Genomic DNA, 22,688 nt, shown 5'->3' on the forward strand with positions numbered 1-22,688 from the left:
AAAATCATGATATTGATATTATAGTGTACATTTTTCTTTGGTTCTACTTACTTCATTTTGTATCAGGTCTTACAAGTCTTTCCGTGTCTCTTTGAATAATCTATTTTCTCCTTTCTTATAGCACAAATAAATTTTGTTTTATGAATGTGTTGAATTAATTTTCCTGTTGCCAGATTTTGGCTATACCCACAAGAAAGAGAGAAACTTGAGGAAAGGAATTGATGTAGCAAATGGGCAGTTTTTCCACATTGCTAAATTTAAGTGACTCAAATTGACCAAAGTCTGACTATGCATAGTATCCTGGACCTTAAATTTGAAGGGACTGATAAAGGAGGATGAAAGGATTATATGTGGTACAGGAAAGTCCATGCTACATTAGAGGAGAGACAATAAAAATTTCCATCAGAACTATTTTCTGAGAATTAGAGTTGAATGATATAAAACATGGCAATGATTTGGGTGATGCTGACCCAGAAAGAGCTGGAAGGAGAGACAATAAAGCACTCTCCCTCCACTTTTCCATAATTCATTTATTCTCTCCCTGTCCTGTTCTTGCTAGTTAAAGGGCAGCTCAGTATTTGCACTCAGATTTGTTTCTTTAATGTTCACTTTTACTTCTAAGTGTTCAAATTCTTGCATCATGTCTTCCAGGAATTCTAGCTGAATTTTTGCCCAGACTGTTTCTTTTTTTCCTTCCAAGCTTTACTTATAAATGTTCTAATGCCATTTCCCCCCTTTGCATTTGTATCTGTCATCATTATCACCATAATAGGATTTTATGATGGGATTCTTTTTTTTTTTTCATTCTTCCAGCCTTACTTCCCAAGTTGCCTTGTTTGGTTTTGTCTCTATGCCCTTGGTTTTTGCCATTGCTATCTCCAGTTATTGAGAGCTGTGTTCTTTCTTGAAGGATTACAGGGACAATTTATGCTGGAAAACTACTCCCAAAGCTATCTAATCAAGGGCTATGTCTGATTAAGACTCCCCTAATCTGAGCTTTGTAAACTCCTGAACTAGTGTTGAGTCATACAAATATAGTCTTGCACTTAGCTGGATCTTGTCCCTTTTTAGCTTTCAGACAGGCCTGAAGCCTGGATATGAGACCTTGCCCCACTCTAGGGCACAGTCATAACAATTGCTTGCTTCCATTCATTGGCCAGTACACATCCTGGCTATACAGGGTCTTAAATCCTCATATCAATGATTTTCCTTGTATGGTATTTTCTCCCTTTCTACTGTTTCTAGGACCTCTTATTGCCCCATTGTGGAGCCCCAAACCCTAGTTAACACAGTGCCTTTCTAGCTAAACTGACCCCATGGTTTATAGCCCTCTAATTCCCTATGCATAACTTGGGTTGGGAGTAAAAACAAAAAACAACAAAAAACGACAACAAAAAAGTCCTTTGATTTTTCCTTGGATTTCCTGATTAAGACTTAGGGTTATTCATTTTCTAGGTCTTTGTGGAGTAATTGCAAAAGGTACCTGAGCTGTATTGCTTCCTCCTATTGTGCCAGATTGGCCAGTTTTCTCAAAGGCATTGCTTGTTAGCAAAAATTTTCCAAATTACTTTTCACTCTCTAATTTGCTAGAAAGTTGATTCTGTCTCATTCATTTGCACTTAGATTTTTCATGCCTGTTTCAGAAATCATCATCATAAAATGAACTTGTATTTCATTTGGTCTCTCCTTTCATGCATTCCACATTATATTTTGTATAATGCATAATAGGGGTTTTGGGTACATTTTTTACTCCCTTTGAGACCATAATTTTTTTTAATTCAAATACTATGTCATCTTTTATTCATTTTACTCTCTCTCTCAACACTCAATATTTTGTTGCTAGTGAGTGTTCAATAAATACTTGTATAATGAAGATAGCCAGATATTTTCATATTGATGTCTGTTTTTACCCCATAATCAAGGTTGAATTGTTAGCTGCTATATTTTCATGACCAGGCCTGGTTGGTTCTATTTTCTTTCACATTTTTAACATATTCTTTACAAGATCTTTGGTTCATGCTAGAAGATAAAATTAAATTCTGAAAGTTATAAGAGAGTTAAGTCTTCTAATTTCATTTCCTCATTTAAAAAGCCTGAATTTTCAGAAAAAGGGAAATGCAAGTGTGCTCATAGCTTTCAAAATCTTTAATTTTGTTTCTGTTCTCTTATTTATATTTAAGAAATTAAATAGAAAAATAATTTTATATTTGAATGTTCAATGCAATTCATCTTCACAAACATTAAAACATTAAACTTTTGTTATTAGTTGTATTGTATAAATGAAGTCCTGAAAAATTTAGTGACTTTGCTAATTCAATAAATTTTGTCACAGAGCAGTAATGAACATTTGTCCTTAAATTCTTGAATATATATTTGTAAGATAATTTTATCTATTAATATTCCTGATAATATCTTTAAATTTCTATTGTTCTTGGAGTGAAAGAGCTTGATAAGTTCATTTACCATTTAGTAAGAAGTTTTTGAGGCTTTCTAGCTTAGTTATTTTTTTCAGAATTCTTGCATGTAAGGGACAGGAATCCAGGGAAGGAATTCTACATGATGACAGGATAACACAGAATTACAGCTTCCAATAAGAAGCTAAGAGCTGAGAAAGTTTAACAAAACATCATATAATCTAGAAAAGGAATATTGACTTCTTTGTTTGTTAACCATAAAAAAAAAAATCAAGCTAAAAGGAGCTCCTTTAAGTTTTAAAAGAAGATTATTTAATTTTAGGGATAGGTATTGGGTCATTGATTTTTAATGATAGGCAACTCCTCAATGATGATAACTCCTCTGCCAAGTAGGTTGGTACTTTATCTGCAATTTATATTCTAAGAGAATTGCTTAGATCAGAGGTGTAAAACTGATAGCAGCTAGGAAAACTCCTGATTGAGGCTGAAGCCAGACTAAAAAATTTGGAACTGTTTAACAAAATAAATAGACATATAGCCAGATATAGGTAATGGTAATTTGATAAGTAAATAAGTGACTTGCAGGTATTCATTTTTATTTAAGTTTTTTTTTTCTTTTAAAAACCCTTACTTTCTATCTTACTATCAATGTATATTGGTCCCAAGGCAGAAGAGGTATATGGGCTAAGCAATGGGATTAAGTGACTTGGCCAAGGTCACATAGCTAGGAAGTATCTGAGGCTGAGTTCAGCATAGGACCTAGTCTTTGGGTCTGTCTGTCTATTCACTGAGACACCTAGCTGCCCATTCCCCCATTTCTATTTAAATTTCATACCACTGGTCTACCTTACCAAGAGGCTGTTGTTACTCGCTAAGTGTCAAAAAGCAGTATATGTAAGAGATGGGACTTAAACTTGTCTTCTCAAGTCCAGGGCCACTTCTTTTACTAGAATTGAATTTAGAGTCACAGTACTTTGGTTCAGACCCTAGTTCATTATGTGATCTTCTTTTGTGAATTTGAGATAGTACATAAGGCACTGAGATTCTGCATCTTCATTACTGCATAACGTTATAACTTATGGAAAAGAAAAAGTTTGGATGCAAAGTAGAAATCCATTTTGGAAATGGTTACACTTTTGTATTATATTTTGCTCCTTCCTTTAAAACATGTTTATGCTTGGGATTTGGATTTCTGTTGTGTTGACCACTGGCTTTTCTCTTGCAGTCCAATGGAAGTGCAGCAGTCATTGCTATTTTGGTGCTACTTCTACTAGTGGGCATCGGTTTAATGTGGTGGTTTTGGCCCCTTTGCTGCAAAGTGGTGAGTAAGAAGACGTTGTGAACATCATGTTTTTTTTAAAGGAAAAAGAAGTCTGAAAATATGAATTAAAATGAAATAATCGAAATTTATTAGTATGACTAACTGGAAAACACCTATTCCTTTGCCATCATTGCAGTCAGTTAGCAGTTGTGTGATTCAGTAATGTGAAAACTGAGTTTTCTAGGTCTCTTGATTTTGCAGATTTGTCATGTTGGGGAGGGGTAAAATCAGCAGAAGCACAAGAGAAATTAGAGTTTAAAAGGAGTAGGATTACGTCAGGTTTCATAAGGAGAGATTGATAATGTATTTAATATCACTACTGAAGGTTTATAAAAGTTCTTTATAATTCAGTGTTTCGGGGCTACTTTGCCCTTTAAAATTTTTCTTTAAAAGTATATAATTCAGTTGCCAAGAGTCTCTCAAAAGCTTTCAAATATCACATAGGGGATTCAGAATATTTGTGTAACCATTAGTTGATAGTTTCACTTTGCATTGATTCAAAGTAACTTTGGTTAGAAAGAGAGACAAAAGTGTTGAAACATGCTTTATGTCATTGCATATGTAAAATCTATGTGAGATCTCTTACTATCTCTGTTGGTAGTATGGGGGGATGGGAGATTGGGTTGAGGGTGGGCAGGGAGGAATGAAGAGAATTTGAGACTCAAAATTCTTTGACCAATGTTAGAAATTGTTTTTACATGTAATTTTAGAAAAAATTAAATTAAATTGAAAAAATAAAATGAAAATGAAAGAGAGGCAAAAGGCAAGAAAATTTTTTTCAGAGGTATCCAGTCTATTTTGGATTCTCTTTTGCCTCTATAAATATCAATATGTAAATGATTTAATGTAAATGCATTCCTTCAGAGCTTCCATACTACGAAACTTGGCAAAAATTGCATTGTCAGGCCCAGAATACCATATAATGCCCCATATCAGTGTTAGCCTTAAAATAATTCTAATAGATCATATTTCCCTCACCTTTACTGATTGGTCTAAATTTTGTCTTTATTTTAAATTATGCTATTAAAAATTCCACTCTGGATTTTAATAGTCAGTTTTATAGTTTCATTTTATAATTCTTATTCAATTACTAAGGCTTTTGGCTATGTCAGATCATCAGAATGGGGGCAGATAATAGTGAAGATAGTAAACATCCAGACCCATTCAATTTCCTGCTTTACTATTTTATATTCATGCAGTTTCCTGCCTTAGTCCTCATGAGTACTCTCAGTACAAAGCTCTGAGATTCTTGCTGTAAGAAGAAACAACAGGTGTCCTGATACCCTATTCCTTTAAAGATGATTTTTTTCTTTGTGCTGTGAAATCATGTTTCCAAGCAGTGGGTTTTTTGCTTTTACAAGATCATAACTGAGTGACTGCAGTGCTCAAAAATGTTGTTAATGTGAGACTTCTAGGCACTGCAGCTTAAAAAGACATTGTTAGGCTACAGAGCACACAAGGGAGGGCAGTCATGATTGTAAAGGGTTGTGAGGCCCTATCAGGTTGTAAATAAGGAAATGTTATTTTGCTTGGAGAAGAGAATGCCAAGGTAGACCAAAACAAGCTATTGTCAAGTATCTAAGTAAGTATTAAATAGAAAGGAAGGATGACACATTTTCTGCTTTGTCCCCAGAGCACAGACAAAAACAATGGGTGAAAGTTCTCAAGGGAGCAAAGTTAGGCCTTTTTTTCAGGAAAATATTGCTAATGATTAGATTAGCCTAAAAGTTAAATGATCTGACTTTGGATTAGTGACTTGTTCCTCACAGGAGGTCTCCAAGCAGAACCTGGAAGACTACTTGTCATGCATGTGGTCATTCTTTTCCATTATATGTCAGATTGGATGGCCTCTGTGGTGCTTTCCATCACTAAAATTCTGAGATCTGAGATTTTTTTTTCTTTTCTGGAAAACATTTTAGTGCTGGAAGGATAAAGGCAAGATATTTGTTTACATTGCAGCTGTCAAATATATGGCCCATGGACCACATGCAAACCAAGAAATTCTTGTGTGGGTCCTAAACCAGATTAAAATGTTTAATCGAGAAATATTTTTAAAGTATATATAAATACAATACAAAATAGATAATGTTAATATGTAGCTTTTTAAGTCAAATTCCTGCAGACTACAGGCATCCTTATGAACACTGTAGTAGCTCCTAGCTTGACATCGGCCTATACTGATTTCAATGAGAGCTGGAAAGACTTCATACCCTCCAAAAAGATTTTTTTCCATCTGCTTGCTAGTTCCTAAAATTTCTTTAACTGGGAACAAAGCTCAATGATGTTGTAAGATTTAAATTAATGTTCAATACTTGAAGTATTATTTTTATAAAGTTTATTATCTGACAAAACAGAACCACATGATTAGGTTTTTCTACCTGCTCAAATATCCCCACTCCACTAAATCCATAAAAAAAGAAGGAAAAAAAGAGGGAGAGGTGGGACTATAACATGTATATCCTGTGTAATTCAGCATGGAATGACAGGAAGTGAATAGGGTGCTAGGAATCATAACTTTGCTGGGGATCATAGTTTTTAGGGTAACAGATTCAAATTATACAATGTTAAGGCTAAAAACAAAATACCTCCTTGGGGAGAATACATTTATTTAAGTGGATATCAGTCTCTTTTTTTCCTAGAGAGAATTTTGACTATGAGAATTGGGGAAAGAAGATTAAGACAATAGTTGTCTTAAGGTTTAGAAAAATGGGATAGTTTTAGAAAAATGAGGCAGGGAAAGTTTTGGATTAACCAGAGAGACAACTTTCCTCTTTCACACTTTCAGAAATCTGGTCTTGACTAGATGCGAAATCTTCTTTCCATTGCATTTCCAAGTCAAAATGAATTAAAAGACTTGATAGTATACCATGGAGGCAGCTTGGCTTAAGTTTCCTTAACACAAACTAGAGAACTGGAATCTCAGTTATAGTTATAGTTGATTGCATAAGAAAAGAAGACTAGTTGGAAAGAATGACAAGAAGAGATACACTTTCCCGAAGGCCAATAAAAGAAGTAGTTTAATGGACCACTGCTATGTGGGACAGTGCATAGGTGCTGGCCCTGGAGTCAGGAAGATTCATCTTCTGAGTTCAAATCTGGCCTCACTTAGAGGCTATGTGACCCATGGCAAGTTACTTAACCCAATCGGCCTTAGTTTCTTCATCTGTAAAAGGAAGGAAATGACAAACCACTCTGGTATTTTTTCTAAGAAAACCCTAAATGGGGTTGCAAAGAATCAAATATAACTGAATGACTGAACAATGCAAGTTCTGAAGGAAACAACGGAGAGGAAACAAACATTGTGGTTTAAATTAGGTAGCTGTTGCATAGCAAATACATATACATACAAAGGCAACACAAAACATGTTCTAAAGAATATCCATCCTGGTGTTTTTAATGATAACACTGAAATTGAGCTGACCTTAGAAAACTTAGAAAAGGGTCACTTTTTCACAGGTATTAACATTTACTAAATGCAGAAGCTCAACTTTGAAGGTTCATTGTAATATCAAAAAGACCTTGGTTTCTCAGAGCTTGTCAGTGGAATCCTAGTTCTGGAAGGCTCCAAAGACTCTGAGTATGACTCTAGTGATAAACTGTTTGCTGTCCAAATCTTTGATAACCAGTACTAAAAAAATTTATCACTATATCTTTGGACATCATATTTTTGGTGATGGCAATACTTAAAATAAGGAAAAAGATGATGCATGTTGCCCATCCCTTTGTAGTTATTTTCTCTTTCTGCTAGGATAGTACCAGTAGGAAAGGGGTGGGGTGGGCAGAAGAAGAGTAAAAATCATAGTGTTCTTAAATATTTTATAAACTTTGATTTATTTTTAAGTAGTCTTTAATGTGTGATTTTGCTCAATGATGAATAACTCATTCAAGGAATTAAACCATATCCATAAAGACATTCTTGCTATAAATAAATCCAAATGCTATGACTAAATGGAAGAATAATGGCAAAGTTCTCTATTAAGAAATAAATGAAGGAGTTCATCACGTATTCAAAGACAGCAAGAAAACTAATTTCTTGGAATACTTGGTTCTGATGTTAAGTAGAAACAAAGGGTCACCATGAAGCTGTTTGATTCTTTTGAGCCAGCATAGAGGATAGAAAATCAGAGTTCTGTTCAGAAGTTGTCAGACTAGGAGAAAACTGATACCTGCAGAAGTATCAGTTTATATATTGAGAGCACATGCAGATTAAAATAGTAAGAGGATATGGAGTGGAATAGATATGCTATAGATCTTTCACATTCTTATTTCATCAATGATAATGATGACCACTTTGGTATCCAGAGTGCTATGCTAAGAAGTTTCCATGACATATAAACATGATGAGGAAGAATAGATGAATCTGAACATGTACATACTGAAAAATGCTTTGCTTCAAGGAGAAAAATCTAAAGGTAAACTGAACTCATTTTTAATGTATTTTCAAAGAGAGTGATGTTAAAGGCATGGAAAACATCACAGACAAAGAAAGGGGATCAGAAGTTATCAGTAACTATTAACTTTTCTCTAAGCAGTTTTCATAAGAATGGGCCAAGTATTTATTGAGAATATGCTTGGTGAAAACAGAAAAAGGGAAGAGGGAGAATTTTGTAGATCACATCTTTTCAGCAACTAAGTTGACTGAAAAGGATGGAGAAAATAATAACTTATTGTGTTTCATGTTGTTTTTTGAAAGTAATTTTTCAGTCATATCTGACTTTGTGACCCCATTTGGGTTTTTTTAAAACTTTACCTTCCTTCTTAGAATCAATATTGTATGTTGATTCCAAGGCAGAAGAGTAGTAAGGGCTAGGCAATGACAAAGTGACTTGCCCCGGGTCACCCATTTGTGGTTTTGTTAGCAAAGATAATAGAGTAGGTTGCCATTTTCTTCTCTAGCTCATTTTATATATGAGGAAACTGAGGCAGATAGAGTTAATTGTCTTGCCCAGAGTCACACAGTAAGTGTCTGAGGCTGGATTTTAACTAGGTCTTCCTGATGCTCTGTCTACTACATCACCTAGCTGTCTATTGTTTGCTGATTAGCAAAAAAGGGGGGAAAAAGATGTATGTTAAGATTTTACAAGATTATGTGACAGATACAACACATATGCTTATCCTCAGACATTTCCTTAGACTTCCCTCCTGTCTGCATTCTTTTTGGATTTCTTTGAATTCTTCACCATATCTCTAGCAAACTCACAACTCATCATTGGGAAATTTTACTCTTGCAAGATCCAGTCAGCCTTGTTTCTCACACTTCATAAGTCTCCTCTGACCCTTTGATTGGAGGGTGAAGCCATAAACACTTCTATTTAAGTATTGAGAGAGTGACAGAATAACCAGATTCCAATAAAGCATTGAGAGTTCAGGTGAGATTAGATAACGTGCCTTTGTTGTTAACCAGGTTGGGAAATTAGCCTTTTGTAGCACTTGAGTAGGTCAATGTAGCACAGAGGAGGTCAATGGTAGAGGAAACCCACAGCTGGGGATTAGGGAAAGAGGCAAAGAATTCAAAGGCAGAAGGGTAAAACTGAAAAAGGAAGACAGTGCCTTTATACTTAGCTCATCTGCTGAGGCTTCCAGAAGAGCTGCCACCACTGATACTAAGTATTGGTTACAAGGCAGAAGAGCTGTAAGGATTAGGCAATGGGGGTTAAATGACTTGCCCAGGGTCACCCAGTTAGGAGGTATTTGAGGCCAGATTTGAACCAGGACCTCTTGTCTCCAAGCCAGGTTCTCTATCCATGGAACCACCTAGCTTTCCTTCCTAAACCATCTCCTAATTCATCCTAGGGAGCTGGGCTTTGAGAAGAGCTGCTACATGCTTAGGTTATTCACATTATTTGAATGAAATGGATGTCAAGAACTCCATTCTTTCTGATGTCAAGTAGGGGCAACAAGCCTTGCTCTCTGCCTTCTATATGCTTAACATTTACCTGTTCTGTCATCTTAATGACTTAACCTAAATGTCTCTGACTCATGTAGTCTGCCCCAACACAGTACTGTTAGCACTACTAGACTTTTCCATGTACCCTAAAGCTGAATATTTTTAATATGTTTTCTCCTCCAATTGAATGTAAATTCCTTGAGAGTAAGGACTATTTAGGATTTCCTATTTGCACTTCCTCACTTAGAGCAATGCTTAGTACATAATAAATCATTAATACCTGCTTTGTAATTAATTCTTGTTCATTCATTCATTACCAAAGAGCTTCAATAAAATCTGGGTTCAGAGATTCAGCTCCCTTATTTTACAGGTTAGGAAACTGAGGCCCAGAGATGCTACATAATACACAGGGAGCTAAAGCTAGAATTTGAATACAGGGCTTCTGACTCCAAATTGAACACTCCTCTGTAGCACAATCCTTACATAAATGTGTTGAAAGTGATAGACAATTGCTTTGTTCTAATTTACTTTTCCCAAGTACCTCATTTTTTTTTAGCAAAAATCAGTAGTCTATGTTCAGAGAATTTTAAGTATTGCATATACAATAAATGTTAATTTGAGAGACTATTCTAAAAGTTGTCTTTTTGAAGCCGAATTTACTCATTTGAAGTGGAGCTTTCACAGGGGGAGCTATCCCATCATGGCTTTCTGGAATCATTTGCTTGGCCAACAACAGCTGTGCTGCACTTTCTAAATAGTAATAATGATTCTACATTGCACTTCCTTTTATTGTTGAAGAGGGCTTATGGTGCCTTTATTGAGTTGCATTGAAATCAGCCTGATATTTTGAATGAGCAATAAAACATAAGTATTTAAATTTTTAATATGCTGTCTCTGTACCATTAATTAAAATAATTTGTGTTCTGTTACTTCTTGAAATAGAGTGTCATCTTAGGACCTATTGCCTCTATGTTGCTGGTTTCCAACAAGCTCTTATTTAAACTGAACAGAACTCCAAACTACTTTCTACCCTACGTTGTTTTGATTACAGGAACCTTAGCTCATTATAATATTGTCAAATGCTTTGTTTTCAAATACATGTAATATATTTTGAAGGAATTAATTATTGTTTTTTTCTGACTAGTTCCTTACTTTAAGCAAAGAATTCTAAAAAATTATTTCTTCAAAGATACAAGAAAGGAAAAGGAGGATCTGAGATAACCCAGTGTTTACTTAGGTTTTTGAAAGATGTAATTTCACTTGATTCAGAAATAGCATTTCCTAAATATTAATCATTATAGAATTTTGTGTTTATATAGTGCTATTCCATTTCAAAGCACAAATATTATATCTTAATTTTTTAAAAGAAAAAAGTATGGAAAATATTTTAAATGGTTTTATGTGAATATGGAGATAGCTGTTTTAGTGGCTTACAACACTTGCCGATGGCTTGGGCAGTCTTTTTAGTTACTGGCAAGAATCAATTCTGAAATCCTACTTCATCTGTAGTCCTTGTAGAGTATCTTTATTTTTTTTCCTCTAAGGCAGTTCACTGTTGACAGTTCTTTTCACTCTTCTCCCAATATCAGAACATATGATTGCATCAAGCTGGCTCCAGGCTCTAGTGCTGACATTTTCTAGCGCAAAGAATGCCCACATCACTCGAACATTTGAAAAGTGTTAATGAGCAGATCAAAAGGACTGTTGCCTGAAGCAACTGACTTTTTTTTTTAAAGCAATCGGCTCTCCTCCAAACTGAAATCTTCATTCTTTTAGCTAAGTAGATGAGATGTGATTCTCCCTGATGATGATAATAACAAATAAAAAAAATTGGAGAAGAATCAAACTCTACATATGGTTTATAAAGTGGTGGAAGTATTTTCCAGAATCTTCAATGCAACACTGAAGTATGCTAAGTGGAAAAAAATACTGGCAATGTTGCAATATTATGCCTTTTAAAATTTTTAAATTCTCATAAATTATAGTACATATGAATACATGTATTTTTGAATTACCAGTGTCCTTATATTACTCTGTAACATGAGTAACATTCCTACTGATTTTTTTCTTCTATAACTCATCAAGATTTAGTACTGAAATTTCACTTTCTTCTGAATCAATTTTTTGAGAAAGGAGGCACTTTTTTACCTTTCACAGATTATTATTTCATTTCTCTTGTTTTGAGAAGCTTGTGATTTAGAAGTGAAAGTTACCTTGGAAATCTTATTTTGAGATACATATACTTTACACATGAGGAAAATAAGGCCAAAGATTGTATGACCTGAAACCACACTGCCCTAGGCTTAGCAGAACCAGGAACATCAGAATTGTGATTCAATTCAGATCCTTACATTCAAAGTCAGCATTATCCAATAGCAAACTCTTACCTTCCTTTCCTCACTGTCATAGTGTATATCTGTTAACTCCTTCTTCTGTACCTTCTGGAACTCCTCCATAATAATTAATAATTTTCCTTTTATTTTAAACCTCTTTTTGTCGTGCTTTTTCCATCTTCTGGCACTTGCTGACCCCTTGCTCCATGTAGATGAATTTATATCATTGGGTATTTTTTTTCTAGTACCCTAATTCATTATTCCAAGAAAGGAAGTCAGAATACTCCATGTTTCCTTGGGCTTCTTTCAAATTCACCATCTACTACAATTACTTAGCAACTTTTCTTCCCTTATGGTTCCCTCTATAAGATAATAGCCTCTGACTGTTAGCTACTAACCACCAAGAAATTCTTCTTCTTCTATAAATGAATGCAGTGTCTGGCTCAGACTTTTTCTCTAGCCTAATACCCACTCGGAGGACTTTAGCATTCATGCATTACTATTCCTCTAAGCTTTGCAGTTCTTCAGTTTTCTCAAATTCCATGACCTATTTTTCCACTCCACATCAGCATCCCACAGAGAAGGTCCTACTACTTCTGATTTCACCATTCCCTAGAAGTGTTCCAACAACTATGAAACTGTTGTATCCAATCACAAGCTCTCCCCAAGATAAAGCTGGAAGGGAAGAGAAGAGGAACAGGGGTGATGATGAGCTTTGGAAACAGGAGCTGGTAGGATGAAGGCAATAGACTTCTCCTTTTACTCTCCCCTTGGAATATCACTTCCAAAAGTGATTTCCTCCCTAGGGGAGTAATATAATGGGAAAGTTTTTTTTTTTTTTAACCACCAAGCAATTGAATGGTTGCAGGAGATATTTCAACAGTAAATTAATGAATGATTAGAAGTTAGTGCTATCCACTGTACCACTTAGTTGCCTCTAAGCTAGAGAATGTCCAGAGATAGATAGCCTGGATGAAGAAGGACCTCAAGAACTTGCCACATTAAATAAGTTGAAGGGACTGGAAGTGTTTGAAGGGACACTTTGTAGCTATTTTCGAGAATTTGAAGGACTATCATATTATGTTTCACTTCGAAAAGTAAAACTGTAATTATGGATGGAGTTTACAGAGAGGCAGGTTGTGGTTCAATGTCAGGAAAAGCTACCTAATGTTTGTTTTTATTGAGTCAGTTAGTTGTCTCTGACCCTTAATGATCCCTCTATGGGTTTCTTGGATAAATATTGGAGTGGTTTGCCATTTCTTTCTCCAATTGACCCCATTTTGTATATGTCACAAATCTAGTAACTATCTGAAGGATTTTTGAACCAGGTCTTCCTAGCTTCAGGCCTAATACTTTATCCACCGAGTCACATAGCTCCCTTGTTCTTAATATGTAGATCTATCAAAAAGTGTAATGAGTTGCTGTGAGAGGTAGGAAGTTTCTGCTTACTAGAGGATTCCGGTAAAAACTTGATCACCACTCATCTTGGTATGTTGTAGAGGGGCCTCTAATTCAGTTATTGATTGGACCTGATGGATTCTGAGGCCTCACAGAACTTTGATGTTCTGTGTTATATTATAAGCAGAATTATAGGATAAAAGTCAGTCATTAATCATTTCTTAAGCCAGTCCTAAGTGTGGAGTATAAAAAAAATAAGGCAAAAGACAACACTTGATGTCAGATATTATTATTATCAGCTTATAATTTAATGGCATATACATCATGTAAATAACTGTACAAACAGCTATGTACAGGATAAATTAGAGATACTAACAGAGGAAGGCACTAGAGTTAAGGAGAATCAGGACAGGCTTTTTTTAGAAGGTGAGATTTTAGCTTGGAACATGAAGGAACCCAAAGAATTCAAGAGGTAGTAAGGAGAAGAGAGAATTTCAGGTATGAGAGACAAACAGGGAAATTGCTCAGAGTTTAGAGATACAAATTTTTTTTAGGGTGATAATGATAAGATTCATGTGTGTATGTGTATATGTGTGTCTTTGTGTGCATGTGTATGCATATGGCAGTAGTGGGTAGAGTAAAAATAAAACCTTGAAAGGTTGGGGAGAAAAAGTTTAGGGAGATGACAGAGAAAAATTAAAATTTATGATTAAGTCCAGGGAAATGATAGATATATGTGTAGAGAAAATTTTGGAAATGAAGATGATGAGTTTATTTTGAACATATTGAATTTGTTGTAATAACACAATTTCCAAGTTGGAAAGACAAAGAAGTATAGGCATGGAGTTAAGATGGTAGAGGTCAGTGTTGATATTATAGTTTGATGAATGTTGTATTGTCATTTTATTTGTCAAGTAAATGTGACTGAAGCTTGCAAAACTGAATTTATTTCCATTTTTACTGAAATAATCTCATGTATTTTTGTCTCTCACCCTATTTAAATTTTTTCCAGCCTTTTTTTATAGCTAGTTTGATTTTTTGTGGCTTGTATTTCTGAGGAAATGTAATGAATGATATTAGGAGGGATTGTCTTATAAGATTCAAAGGAATCTTTTTTTTTTTTTTATGATTACCTTCCATCTTGGAATCAATACTGTGTATTGGTTCCAAGGCAAAAGAGTGGCAATGGGGGTTAAGTGACTTGCCCAGGGTCACCCAGCTGGGAAGTGTCTGAGGCCAGATTTGAACCCAGGACCTCCCATCTCTAGGCCTATCTCTCAATCCACTGAATCACCCAGCTACCCCCAAGATTCAAAAGAATCTTGACAAGCCTGAACATTGAGTGAAATTAATAAAATGAGACTTAATGGCAATGGAGTTATAAGTCAAAGTTTTATATTTGGGTTAAAAAATCCATTTCATAAGCAAAGATAAGAGAAGCATAACTAGAAAGAAGTTCATCTGGAAAATAACATTGAATGTTAATGAACTACAAGTAAATGTGAGTCAGTGGAAAATGGTATCTAAAAAGTGAATGTCATGTTGGGCTTTAGTAAAGAGTCATAGATTTTGGAATGAAAAATTTGCTAGTCCTGCTATATTCTTGCCATGAAAGGACCTTAACTAGAATATTATTTTCTGTCCTGGAAAATGCAGTTTAGGAGTGAGATTTTCAAGCTAGATAAAAGAACATCCAGCATAGAAAAACCAAAATGATAAAGGATTTATCCATATCCGTATCCATATCAAGACCTAGGGAAGAAAAGAAGATTGGAAAGGGAAGATAGGTCAGAAGGAAATATTCATACATTTATATAGTACCTACCATGTGTCAGGCACTATGCTAAGCACTTCACAAATATCTCATTTGACCTTACAGTAACTTTAAGAGATAGGTACAACTATTATCTCCATTTGACAGGTGAAGAAAGTAAGGGAAATATAAGCTAAGTGAGTTGCCCTGGTTGGCTTGCCCAGCTAGGAAGTGTCTGAGGCTGAATTTGTTTTAGAGTTTCCTAATTCCATGTCTAAAACTCTCTCTACCACACCTCAGCATGATAGCTATAGTATAGTTATTTGTTCATATGGATTAGGGATTAGATTGATTCTTCCTGCCATTAAAGGGCAGCACTAAGATCAATGGAAAGGAGTAAAGAACAAAATTTAGATGTAATGTCAGCGAAAACAACAACAACAACAACAACAACAAAACCCAGAACAAAATAAAAAATTCTCTGGAATTATTAGAACCATCCCAAGGTAGGTTTGGCTATCTTGCATAGAGCATGGCAGGTTCCCTCTTAACAGAGATTTCCCAGCATAGGCTATATTTCCATGTCACGTATGCAACTGGATGGATTCTTTTCTGTTTGGGAGAAGCTGAAGTATTTTCCAACCCTGAAAATCTGTAATTTGAGGGCTATGGTTGTAAAGAAGAATGATTTTAAGTTTTTGGAAAAGACTTTAAGTGGACTTATTAGGATACTAATAGTTAGGTGGCTCAGTAGATTGAGAGCCAGGCTTGAGAGAGGTCATACTGGGTTCAAATCTGGCCTCAGATACTTCCCAGCTGTGTGACCATAACCCCCATTGCCTAGCCATTACGACTCCACTGCCTTGGAACCAATACACAGTATTGATTCAAAGATGGAAGGTAAGGGTTTTAAAAAATGGACTTATTAAAGGAGTATCATATATATATATATGTATATATATATAGTACATTATGTACAATGTAATAGTATAATACATAATACAAAATCTTATGCATAATGATTTCCACCTAAGCTAACCTATCAACTGAGTTATACATAAATTGATTTACTTGGATTTTTTGTGTTTTTCTTGATTTGTAGTGTTTGAGGGAGAAGAAAATGTTATCAACTCAGGGAAGTCAAAGCTATTTCTCTCAGTATATCTTTCTGTTCCATTCACAGTGCTATGAAAAAATTAAAAACTTTTATAATTAAAAAAATAATGACCTGAAATAGAAGACAGTCTAGATGAAGGAGATACATTTTCAAATCCTAAGTCCTAAAATATTAGGGCTTAATAAAATAGGTTGAATAAATTGTTTGAAACCCTTGAGAGAGGCATGTGAATTCCTAAAGCTGCTTCACACTTGTCATAAGGTAAGGAACTTTACATCATCTTAGCAAAAAGGTACAGGAAAAGACAGCCCAATTTAGGATTTAGGCTGTGTTTCTGCTTACGTGTAGTAATTAACTACATATGATTTCATGAATGGAGATGAATAACAAACCACATTCAATTAATTACCTAAAAAGGGCTACTTGTTTTTTAAAAGCTTGCCCCAAAGAATCATTGTCAACAAGTTGAATTTGATTGATGGTAAAAGCCAAAGGAAAATAGAGTGTTGACTTCTACAGGATCTTAATGATCAGTAGCCAAGGGAGCTGACATTTGTAATTATCATTAATGAACAAACAGAGAAGAGTCATAGCAGAAGGCTTCTACCAGGAAAAACAGCAATTGGATTGAGCATTGATATCACCATTTTACTTAAGCTTTCTGTCTGATGTTCTTACCACAGGTAATCAAAGATCCTCCCCCACCACCACCACCACCACCCAAAGAGGTAAGTGCATATTGGCAGTTTCATTTTGGTTGATTTTTTTTGTTATTATTTTTACATGATTGTATGTGTTATTCCTAATATTCAGCTCCATTATACTCCAATTATATTTTGAGACCCCAATTATATTAATTTCATCTAGCAATGAAACAAATTGTTAAATGTTATTAATTCATTAAATAAAATATTATTAAAATATGATTGTTTCACAATTTAATCTTTATTTGACTTTGATTCTTATAGTTTGTAACATGTGACTGTGCTGAGAAAATATAAATTAGAATATTACAGAATTAGAATATGTTAGAATATTCAAGACTATAACATTTTAATAAATTCTAAGAATTCAATATCAAAGTTTCTGAAATTACTTTTTAAAAATAACAAAAATGATAAAAAGTGTAGCATACCAGGCATCTTAGCATCTGGGAAGTATGATTAATATATTGATATTGTATTACTAGACACATGGTCAGACCTATTGATGTTCATCGTATGGAAAGGCACAGTCCTAGGTACTAGCATAGGACAGGCAAATTCATGGGCTGGGCCTTGAGGGCCATGCTTGGCTGGGAGTACATTCATTTGTCTTAGTGCAGTTCAATTAAGGCGTTGATAGCCATGCCTCATTTGCAAAGCGCAGATTGTATTAATCTCCACCTCTTTGATCTCGTCATTGTCATTTCAACCAACTTTAAAACCTATGTCATGTTACATGTACGTTGATCTCCTTATCCACACTTCAAAAACCTTCAATAAATACTGGGGAACAAGCACAAACACTCTCTGTTCCCTCCTTGACTCTCTCAGACTTACTCTTACTCACTCTTACTCTCTCTCTCTCTTCCCCTCCTCTCCTCTCACCTCTCTTGTTTCACTATATCTCTTTCATAGTGATGCGGTTGCCCCCGTGCTTCCCATTGCTTTAGGAGGCACCAAGGAGTTGTGACTCTCCCCTTTTCTAGCGACATTGTTGCCTCCAGTGCCTCCTACCATTGCTCAGACTCTCTTGTCTATAGGAAGTACCAGGGAGTTGAGACTCCCCACTTTTTCTAGCAACACAGTCGCCCTCAAAGCAGACTCTCTTGTCTATAGGAATATCAAGGAGTTGGTACTTCTCACTTAATCTCTTATTCCTCTTATTTCCTCGGAGTTCACGTTACTGCCCATGTGTTTCTACTTTTGCCTTTGAGTCATTATTATTCTCCCATTTCCTTAGCCTCCTCTCTCCACCTCAGGTTATTACCCACAGATAAATATTATAGGACTCCCGTGGGGGGCCGCTATAACAAGCAATAGAATCTGGAAATCTTTTTAGTCCTACCAATCATCATAAAATACTAGGTATGCCACCATTGGTTTTAATTGACCTAAAAGCATATTTTGCATTGTTAATAGCATCAACATTGGTGAAACATTTTTGACTTTATGCTCCAAAGGTCCTCACATTTATGGTCCAATTTCATGTAGTTTAATGCATAAAGTTACTTTACATCATTATCGTAATTCTTCATTTAATTCCCTCCTTCTTTCAAAAGTGAATTGTTTTTTTAGAAAATTATGAAAATTGATTGTTATCTTTTTTTTCAAATGGCAAAATAGTAGTGTTAGCATAAAAAAGGAAAGATGGAATTTTAGGGAAGGGAGTACCACTCATGACCTACATATCACTTGAATGCAGGGGTTCTCTTAACCTTTTTAATATCATAGACTCGTTGAAAAACATATGGCTTTTTAGTACTTTGATCCTTGGTCACAGATTAGATAAAATGGAAATAAGGCTGTTCATGCCTTTTGACCTCCAGATATCCTTAGACATTTTTTTACCTCTCAAAGTCTTACTACATGTAGACAGAATTTTCTAGCCCTTCTCAGAATAATGTTTTTAAAACACATAAAATGTATAGAATGACAGAAGAAGCCAAATATGCTGAAATAAAGATGTAATTTTCTCTTCATCGGCATTGATGGATTCCAAATTAAGAATATCTGCTTTAAAGATTCTGCGACTCTGTGTCTCTTGATTTATTTCTCCGTCTCCATCTCTTATTCCCTCTTTTTTCTGTCTTTCTCCTTCCCTTCTCTTCCTTCTTCACCATATATAGAAAGAAAGACACACATGTGTGTGTGTGTGTGTGTGTGTGTGTGTGTGTGTGTGTGTGTGTGTGTGTGTGTACAGGGATAAGTTGGAGTAGGTAATGTGGCATAATGGATAGAGAACTGACTTTAGAACCAAGAAGATTCATGTTTAAGTCCCACCTCAGACTCATCCTAATGGTGTCACCTAAATTGCCAGGGATATGTATTGATAGAAGGACTTTTCTCCTTCAGTAATTTCCTTACCCAATAAAATGACAATCACAGGCCTTATGCTGACTCTGACATACAAACACACATCCATACACTGCATGAATGTGTGTATATATGTGTATACACAACTATATGATATACAAAGTGCACATATTATATGTACACATATGTACATAACACAACATGTATATGCACATATATACAGACTAGGCATGCATAATGTATGTATATTTATATGTACATAAATACACAACATATTTGTATATGATAGATATACATATGTGCACATACATACAATATATAACATGTATATGTGTATATTTAGTATTATATATATATAATATGTATATGTACACACCAAAATAACTTGGACCATGAGTAAACATAACATATATGGCTGTGGGACACACATCTATAATATTTCAAACTCTTATTGGACTGAATTTGAGGGCAAACTTTTATAAAACTCTTATAATAAATTAAATAAATTATTTTTTTCTTGAATGTTTACCTAGGAAGAAGAAGAACCTCTGCCTAACAAAAAATGGCCAACAGTAGATGCTTCCTATTATGGAGGTCGAGGAGTTGGAGGAATTAAAAGAATGGAGGTTTGTACTATTTAAAAAGAAAAAAAAAACATAAGTAACCTGTAACATGCTTTTGGGACAAAAAATATAGAACATTCTAATTTTATGTCTCTTCCCCTCCATGGTATCACTTTATTAGTTTTAAAACTGTTCATGAAAAAATTGATTTCATTAATTGAAGAATAACATTGCTAATTCCATTGAATCAAGGACCAAAATAGAGCAAACACTATGGGAATCAGTATAGGGGATATTTTGAGAACAGGGAAATTGAGGAGCCCTGTAAGTATAACAATACTGATATATCTTTGGAAAAGTGTGGCAGAAAGAGAGGAATATAGACTTAAATGTCCACTTCAAGTAGGAGACAGTTTTGTACTTATAAATAGAGAGATATCACGGTATCAGACTTTTCAATATAGCTTCTGTTAGGGTTATTATATAATAGAATATGGAGAAATTGGAAGCCCAGTGTATAACCAATAAGCATTTTTACATGCTAATGTTCTAGGTGCTGGGAGTCAGAGTGGATAAAACAAAAACTCATTAGTTTTCCACCAAAACTCAACCTCTTCCAGACTTCCATATGTCAAAGAAACCCACTATTCTTTCAGGCTCTTATGTGGATAACCTAAGAGTTATTCTTGCCTCCTTACTGTCCCTCATACCACAAAGTGATTTGATTGTCAGATCTTGCCATGTCTACTTTCAAATCCTCAGACCCATTTTCAACTCAAACAGCCAGCAACTTAGTCCAGACCCTCTTGACCTCTTACTTATTGCAATACCCTATGATTTAGTTCTGCTGCCTCAGCTTTCCCCACTCTTTCTTCCTTCATGACACAGCTTAAGATCAATTTCTACTCGAAGCCTTTCCTGATTCCTTAAATATAAGTGCCATCCCTGTAACTTTGTGTTTAATGACCATAAATTTATACATACATACACACTTATATATGTATATCTGTTTCCCTTGATAGAATATAAGAACAGGTACCATTTAATTAGTTGTATTTTTATTTATTCCTAGTATGTCACATTGGTGCCTACCACATATTGGACCTTTATGGAATGCAAATAATTATATCTATAGCTATGTAGATTGAGATATAAATATAGATAAAAAAGAAAGTTGCCCTCTAGTATATCCTTAGAGTCAGGAACCTTTGAAACCTTTGTTGCCCTGGGCAGTTCATTTAAGTTATTAATTCTGGCAATTCTCTAAAATTGATAGATGAGTTACTGATCTGCCTTTGTGGAGGGAATCTTTACAACTGAAACCCTCATACTAATAAAATCACTGGTGTAAACAAAAATAATCATGATTTGTTGTATATGTGTAGAGCTATATCATAAGAGGATCAATTCAAGAAGCTTGAAAAAGATAAAGCTTAATTCATAATAAATGCTTGTTTCCTTCTTTGGGCTCAAAACTGGCCTCAGACACTTCCTAGGTATATGACCTAGAGCAAGTCACTTAATCCTGATTGCCTAGCCCTTGCTACTCTTCTGTCTTAGAATTTATACTAAGACAAAAGGTTAGGATTTTTAAAAAAAAGAGAAAGGAAGTGGAAAACATCTAGTGGCAGTGAATCTATTTTGGGGGAGGAGGAAGATGAGCTCATTGTTCTTTGATTCAGAATTTCAGTGTTTTATTGTACTATTTCCAACATATCAGTAATTTCACTTTTTATAAAGTATCTTCATGAATCTTCATGTAATGTGTGAGATAGCATGTCTTAAGTGAATGGAACCCAAACCATTCTTCACAGAAGTTGCAAGCATGAAGTTTTCAAAGTATGGCTCATGCTTTGTATTGGTCCAAAAGAAACAGAAGAATATTTATTCTTCTCTGAAATTCTAGTAATGAAGAGATCTCTCTTTAAGTTCAAGAAGTCATACAGTAGAAATTTGAGCAATCTTGTGGTAGGCTACCTGGGTTTCCTTTACGTACATTGTACAAAGACTTTAGAGAAGATCAGGGAGAGTAGGGATGAATAATCTTTCTTCTCTTCTCAAATATGTACTTTTCAAGTTTTAAAAGGGATACTGAAAATAATCCTGTGTTAATGTTTAAAATGTTAATATAATTATTTTTGTAAACAGGTATTCCACCAATGAGAGCCTACAAAAATGCTTACTATGTATGGCTTTTCAAATATTTCTCTCTTGGCACCTCTTCCTTATTTTCCTCTATACTGTTTTGTATAGAGATCTCTTCACCTCCACTAGATTCACTTTTCACCTATCTGCTTATAACTCTTAGATCTACTTTTCCATTCTTAGATGACCTTCAGCTTTGCTTCTCCTGCTGCCTATTGGATACCCCAAACTGATTATCTCAGAAATAATTTAACACTTTCAAAACTGAATTCATTTTCTGCTATACATCATACTTTCTTCCTAACTTACTTATAATTGGCAAAGGACCTCCCAGGCTTGCAAGCTGGGTGTCCTTCTCAACTCCTCACTCTACCCTCCATTCTAATTTGTTACCAAATACTGTTGATCCTATTATAATATCTTTTTTTTTCTGAAACTGCTCTAGTTGTGTCCTGGCCCTCATAATTATTCATATTCTCTCCCCTTCTTACTTTTCCAGTGTACTTATACTTTATGCTGCTCCCTCCTCCAGCCATGCATTTTGTGATCCATTGATGGTGTTCTCATTGATTATGTTCTTTGAAAAAAGTGCTCCATGTTTTGACTCTGGGTATTTCCCTTGTCTGACCCTTATATTTGGAATTCCTTCAGGTTATCTCTAAATACAACCTTCTACCAAAATCCTGTGCAATCTCCCTTAATGCTAGTGTCTTCCACCTGTTGATTATCTCCAATGTATC

General features: G+C 34.9%; 1 protein-coding gene across 5 annotated transcripts in view; it reads left to right on the top strand.

The window, feature by feature from the left end:
- Window positions 1-22,688, top strand: part of ANTXR2 (ANTXR cell adhesion molecule 2) — a 248,493-nt gene that overhangs the window by 116,668 nt on the left and 109,137 nt on the right. For all 5 annotated transcript variants that reach the window (XM_007495961.3, XM_056803236.1, XM_056803239.1 and 2 more), the window contains exons 12-14: window positions 3,640-3,735; window positions 16,907-16,951; window positions 19,774-19,866. In XM_007495961.3, the coding sequence (XP_007496023.1) occupies window positions 3,640-3,735; window positions 16,907-16,951; window positions 19,774-19,866 (234 nt within the window). The remainder of the gene's footprint in view (window positions 1-3,639; window positions 3,736-16,906; window positions 16,952-19,773; window positions 19,867-22,688) is intronic.

The sequence above is a fragment of the Monodelphis domestica genome, chromosome 6, assembly GCF_027887165.1.
Source record: "Monodelphis domestica isolate mMonDom1 chromosome 6, mMonDom1.pri, whole genome shotgun sequence".
Lineage (NCBI taxonomy): Eukaryota > Metazoa > Chordata > Mammalia > Didelphimorphia > Didelphidae > Monodelphis > Monodelphis domestica.